This window comes from Atta cephalotes (genome assembly GCF_000143395.1).
Source record: "Atta cephalotes unplaced genomic scaffold scaffold00060, whole genome shotgun sequence".
NCBI lineage: Eukaryota > Metazoa > Arthropoda > Insecta > Hymenoptera > Formicidae > Atta > Atta cephalotes.
The window spans coordinates 45,886-52,362 of record NW_012130124.1 but is presented as its reverse complement, the minus strand read 5'-3'; the positions used below and the strand labels follow the sequence as shown (position 1 = coordinate 52,362).

The 6,477-nt window shown below is 31.3% G+C and overlaps 1 protein-coding gene across 1 annotated transcript; it reads left to right on the top strand.

The window, feature by feature from the left end:
- The first annotated feature begins 2,639 nt into the window (after window positions 1-2,639).
- Window positions 2,640-6,263, top strand: LOC105623604 (putative nuclease HARBI1). The gene is made up of 3 exons (XM_012204992.1): window positions 2,640-2,796; window positions 5,648-6,008; window positions 6,197-6,263. The coding sequence occupies exons 1-3, from the start codon at window positions 2,640-2,642 to the stop codon at window positions 6,261-6,263; spliced, it is 585 nt and encodes a 194-aa protein (XP_012060382.1).
- Window positions 6,264-6,477: the final 214 nt, after the last annotated feature.

The following is a 6,477-nucleotide window of genomic DNA, read 5'->3' as shown; positions in this document are numbered from 1 at the left end:
TGAAAAATAAGCGAAAATTAAAAATTGTATTGTTTGAATGCTCAAAAAGAATGCTTCATAGTCGAGAAATTTAGCTTCTAAAATCAGGGATATATACGAAGCTTATTTGTTTACATTAGGTGTGGGAAAAAGTTCGTGGCATTTTTTTAATGTCATCTAACGGGAAAAACGCCACGAACTTTTTCCCACACCTAATATTAGAAAATGTGTTCATTGTATAAAATCGCTAATGTTTATTTTCTTCAAATAAGACTTTTTTTATAAAAAATTTCCTTGTACGAATACTTTTTGCTCTCACTGTATATTTATATCACTAACATCGATTAAATTAGTAAATTGATCGGGTTCCAAAGATACAGGCAATTGTTTATTATTTATCACATAACGAGTGTCTTTTAAGTTATTGAATATGGTAATTCTTTAAGTGTGAGTGTTTTAGGATGAATTAATCCTCGGTGTTCCAAAAAAATAGCGTTTGTCAAAGTTTCTAATTCTATTGCATTATCAAATATCATTTCTGAGCATTCTATTAGATAAGAATTGACTAAGCTATTTAATTGAGTTTCAGTTAGATTTTTACCCATATTCATAGTCAAATCTTGTATTTAAGGCTTCCTTAAATATAAGGCCTGATTATGAATATGAGTATTTGTCTATCTTCCAGCATAGAGGTTGCGAAATTGTCCTATATTAAAATCTATTTCCTTAAACTTATTATTATTTGCTTCAAAGATATTCGAAAAATTACCTATTTGCCTGAATAATACTTCTTTGTTTTTTATATAAATTTGTTAGTTGTTTCGAATCTGGAGACATTGGTTGCGTTCCGTTTCGCACATAGCACGCATCATTTGCATAATTAATGTTTAGCGCTTTGGCTACGTTTCGTTTCATCGTGTACACGATGCACGCTTTGAACCGGAATGACGTTAAACGCATAAAACGTGAAATCAAAATGGATTCCATTACTATAAATTGCACTGTCAATATTGCGACAATATTTTTAATTCATGACTTTAGTGAAAATGTGACAGTAGTGAATCATCCAGTAGCAGTTCTGATGATAATTATAGTGACAAGGAATATGAGTTTAACCACCAACCAGGAATTAAATTTTATATTCTATTTTAATGGTGGATGAAATACATGCAGAAACAGTTGTACAAGAAAAAATAACAGATTTTGTTGAGAGAGTTATCTCTGAATACACGAGACGCATATTCAAAGAACATTTTCGATAAATGTAAATATTTCCGTACATATTTTTTGTTCAACTCGATCGTTTTAAAATACCTATAAATAATCTGCATATATTCTTATTTTACATATTCAGTTTTTATTTATCAATTCAAAGCAATGTCAAGAAATTGCAGCTTTATGTCTTGCAGAATGTATTCGGAAACATTTAAAGTAGTGTTACACTTAATCGAGCCAAGACTAAAAGTTATAAATGCAATGCCTGGAAGGAAATCAGTCTCTGTCGAAAAGAAACTCTTTATAACACTTTGCATGTCTACTCCTGACTCTTATAGGTATCTCAAACATTAAAATATTAAAACATAAAAACGAAAACAAATTATAATTAAACAGTAAGATCATTATTGTTTAAACATATAGGAGAGAAAATATTGAAAAATTATTTCATAACATAACTTATTGTAAAAACTATCAATATCAAATAATGGACCGTAAGAACGTTACACAGTGCGGGAATTTATATAACAATCTTAAAAAATTCACATAATATATTAAAAACAACTTCCAATACAGACTTCTTAAGACTTCGGTTTTCTTCAAACCATCTTCAATCAATTCGTATAACATAATAAATGTGTAGACAGAAAAATGAAATTATGCTCTATGTGAAATCGAGGATGAGTACCTCCCTACTGTCTGATTGGAAGAAGCTCAATTTCTGTCTCTTCGCTGTTTAGCCAAATGATTAACTAAAGAGTACAATAAGCATAATTATCATCAGACAATATAATGAGTTCAATGATTACTTATTTCATTTACCCTCCTTCTCCATAAATCAACACAGTTATTCAAAGCGCAAGTCAATTAAAAATTAAAAGGTACGAATACAAGATGCACATTTTCGTTATCAAAAATAGTATAAAATAAAACAATACAGAGTGGGCCATTTAAAATTTGGAATTTAATTTGGCTCTAAAAAAAAATGAATATTTTTCAAAGTTTATGGCTTTATTGGAAAAGTAGTACATTGCCATTAAACATGAAATACAATTTCATTCAAATGACTTCCACAGGCTGCACAATACTCCATTCTATCAACCCAATTTTTCAATACATTTTCCATTGTATGGGCGCGTATTTCATCGATGGCAACTTTGATTTCATGTTTTAATTCTTGAATCGTTTCTGGCTGGTTAGCGTAACACATCCTTGACGGTTCCCCATAAAAAATAGTCAAATCGCAGCTGCGAGGCGGCTAATTGACATCAGCATTTCGGCTGATTATGCGATTTTCGAAGACAGTGCGCAAAAGATTAATTGTAGCGTTGGCTGTGTGGCAAGGTGCGCCGTTCTGTTGAAACCAAATGTCGTCTGTGTCCTCCTTTTCAAATTTGGGAAGCAAGAATTCGTTTAGCATGGCGCGATAGCGTTCGCCATTGACAATGACGGCAGCTCCTTGCTCATTTTCGAAGAAAAATGGCCCAATGATGCCGCCGGACCAAAACCCACCAGTCACCGAGATGAAAATGAGCTTCGTCAGAAAAGATGATTTTTCGATAAAAATACTCATCTTCAACCAAGCGTTGTTCAGCCCATTGGGTGAACCGAAAACGCATCAGATGGTCATGCGGCTTCAATTCTTGCACTAATTACTTTGTAACTGTGCACTAAGAACTTTGTATGGCTTCATACCGAGGTCTTTATTCAAAATTCTTCTCAAAGAAATGCGTGAAATGTTCAAGTTTTGAGAACGATGGCGAGTTGATGTTGATGATTCAAGCACACTCTGAGCAATAACAGCAATGTTTTCGGTTGACCTTACTGGATGAGCACGTAAACGAGTTGCTTTATCCAATAAGGATCTAGTTTGCCGAATTCGCTTCACAAATTGATCCACAAACTGCATTGAAGACATTTCTTTTCTACCAAATTTTCCACGTAAATTTCTTACAGTTTGGATTGAAGACTCACCACTTTGGAAGTAAGTTTTCAATATTTCCCAATTTTGTTCAAGCGTATAGCGATCCATTTCGTAAATGTCAAACAAAAAACTAAATTTCTGATACGTCATAAATGTTATTACGCCTTTCAAACTCAAAATAACCGGTAGTTGAAATTCCAAACGCTAGATGGCCCACCCTGTATAAAATATATAAACATCATAATGTGTTATCCAGGTGGAAGTCAGATACGCATTAAAAAAAAAGTGGTAAAATAAAGAATACAAAGATAGCAAAACATACAAAAAACTGCATTGCAGTGATGGGACATTACCGAGAGCTTATGCATTCCTTAAGATTCACAAAACAGGATCACTTATAATAATCATCTTACATACATGGACAGCCTTTTATATCCTTTAGCTGCGTTCCTACAGGATTTGATTGGTCAATACGTTCCCAAACCGCAGAACCATAGCAGACAATAGCTTTATGTTAGTAAAACGATTAAATGGAAAATTTTTAGAAGATGAACATGCTTTGATATCAAACGTTTCCTTGTTCACAACATTCCGGTGAAATTGCCATCAAATGTTTGGAGGGAAAATGGAAATACATTGGCAGAAAAACCAAAATTCTGAAAAAGAATCTATTACAGCATGCAATTGATTCTATTTAGATTCGATATATTTTATTTTTGACAACATTTACAGACAGACATTCAACACTCCCATGAGGTCTCTGCTGTCTCCCATTATGTTAGATTTGGTTCTAGAATATTTAGAAATTAAAGCATTGGAGGACTTGAGAATTGAATTGCCTTTTTATGCGAGATATGTGGATGACATTGCAATGGTCCCATATAATTCTATTAATAGAATTCTTGATACTTTTAACTAAATGCATTCAAGAAGAAGTTAAGTTTATACTAAAAGTCGGGGGGGGGGGAGAATTAAATTTCCTATAACAATAATACGAACGAAAATGCAATAGAATTTGATTGGTTTCACAAACCGACGTTTTCTGGTAAGTTCATCAATTTTCACTCTCTCCATCTGCTAATGCAAAAGAAAAGAGTAATTATCGGGTAATTATGATAGACTTTTTGTTGTCGCATCCGAAGTATCACTCAAAGAATTTAGAATTTATAATTGCCACTTTTTTAGAAAATGATTATCCTCTTTTATTTTCAGCGTCATTAAATCAAGAATAAAATCTTTGATAAAGATGTTTTTGATAAAAAACATAACATTGATATGGAGGATGAAAATAAGAGCTGGTTTACGATATCTTATTTATCTGTAAATTCAAAAATATAACGAGGGATATAAATACAAATCTGTTATCGTAGCCTAATAAATTAAATAGAATCATGAAAGGCCACAAGGACAGATTTCCTCCAAATCTTAATAAAAATGATGTTTATCAAATACAATGTCAAGACTGTCATGCAATTTATGTTGGACAAACAGGACATCTATTAAAAATGAGAATAAAAGAATACAGAAAAGATATAAAAAAAAACGTCCTGTGATACTGTAATCACACAACATAGGTTGGAACATAATTATGGATTTGAATGGGAAAGCGTAAGAATCTTAGACAGAGAGACAATTAAGTAGGAGACTCATTTCGGAGATGCTGAATATTAGATTATAAGTAGTTTGAATATGCAATCAGACACAGAATTATATTATTCTTATGTGAGCATATTAGAGAGATTTAAATGACATTATGAATTTGCCTTTAATCTATTTGTTTATTATATTGGTTTGATGTAGTTATGTTTATTTCTATGGACAAGGCGCTTGATTTGTATATTGATGGTCATGCGTATTTGACTTTCATCTGAATAACACATTGTGATTATATATTTTATATTGTTTCATTTTATACTCTTTTTAATAACGAAAATGTGCGTCTAATCGTACCTTTTATAATTGACTTTCGCTTTGATCTATGGAGAAGGAGGATGAGTGAAATAAATAGTATTGAACTCATTATATTGTCTGATAATAATTATGCTTATTGTACTCTTTAGTTAGTCACTTGGCTAAACAGTGAAGAGACAGAAATTGGGCTTTTCCCAACCTTTTCAAACCAACAGACAGTAGGGAGGTACTCATCCTCGATCTCACATAGAGCATAATTTTAACGTTTTTCTGTCTACACATTTATTATGATGTTACGAATTGGCTGAAGATGATTTGAAGAAATCAAAACGTCCTAAGAAGTCTGTAATAAAAATCATTGTTTTTAATATATTATGTGAATTTTTTAAGATTGTTTAAATTGTGTGACCAATTCCCGCGCTGTTTAACGCTCTCATTGTACCTCTTATCCGTATATTATTTGATAGTTTTTGAATCTCGAGAGCACGATTAGTATATTTTTTGATAACTTATTGTATTTATATTATTGTCTTTAGGTCTGTATCAATGAAATTCGGAATTAGAAAAGCAACTGCATTAAGAGCATTTAAGTATGCTCTACATTGTATTGCTCTTCAGTTTATTCAGTGGCTCAAAGTACAATTGCTATAAAAGGAATGCTACTGAGGAAATTTGAGCGAGTTTATGGTTTTCCAAATGTAATAAGTACTATTGATGGCATTCACATTAAAATTTGTGCTCCAAAAGAAGATCCAGATTTATATATAAATAGAAAAGGTTTTCATTCAATGAATGTACAAGTTGTTTGTGAGTCGCATGAACTATTTATCTATTGTTATGCCGGGTACGTAGGATCTGTACATGATACAAAAGTTTTTCGGAACTCACCAGTGACAAATTTTCTTCAATTATCTCAAACCTATTTTCCTAATAATTCTCATATTATTGGAGATGCTGCTATATCCATTCACATATTATGGTATCTTTTAGAAATAATAATCATTTGACAAATGCGACAAAAAAATTTTAACTATTGTTTATCATCTACATAAATGGAAATTGAATAAGTCATCTGGGCAGTAGGTCATCTGAAAGTTCGTTTTAGGATTCTCTTAGAATCTATTTAATAGATATTTAAAAAATTCCAAAATTTATTGTGGTCTATTGTGTATTGCACAACAGGCCACATATTTGTATTTTGCAAAACGATATATTAGAATTGACAGATATATAAAGATGATAGATATGAAGAAGAAATAAAACCCATTTTACATGATATCGCAGTTGAATTAGGAAATGCTAAAAGAATTATAATTATGAATACTTTACGAAGAAAAATGTAATATTATTAATATTATAGTATATGTAATTCTAAACAACATATATATATATATATATATATATAGAGCTAATTTATTTACGTTACTAATATATTATATATATATATA

What these genes read in the sequence shown, in the direction of transcription:
- LOC105623604 (XM_012204992.1), top strand. Translation starts at nt 2,640, where the DNA reads ATGACGGCAGCTCCTTGCTCATTTTCGAAGAAAAATGGCCCAATGATG. An exon ending in AGCGTTGTTCAGCCCATTGG is followed by an intron (nt 2,797 to 5,647) that starts GTGAACCGAAAA and finishes ATTGCTCTTCAG; the next exon opens with TTTATTCAGTGGCTCAAAGT. An exon ending in ATATCCATTCACATATTATG is followed by an intron (nt 6,009 to 6,196) that starts GTATCTTTTAGA and finishes TGTGGTCTATTG; the next exon opens with TGTATTGCACAACAGGCCAC.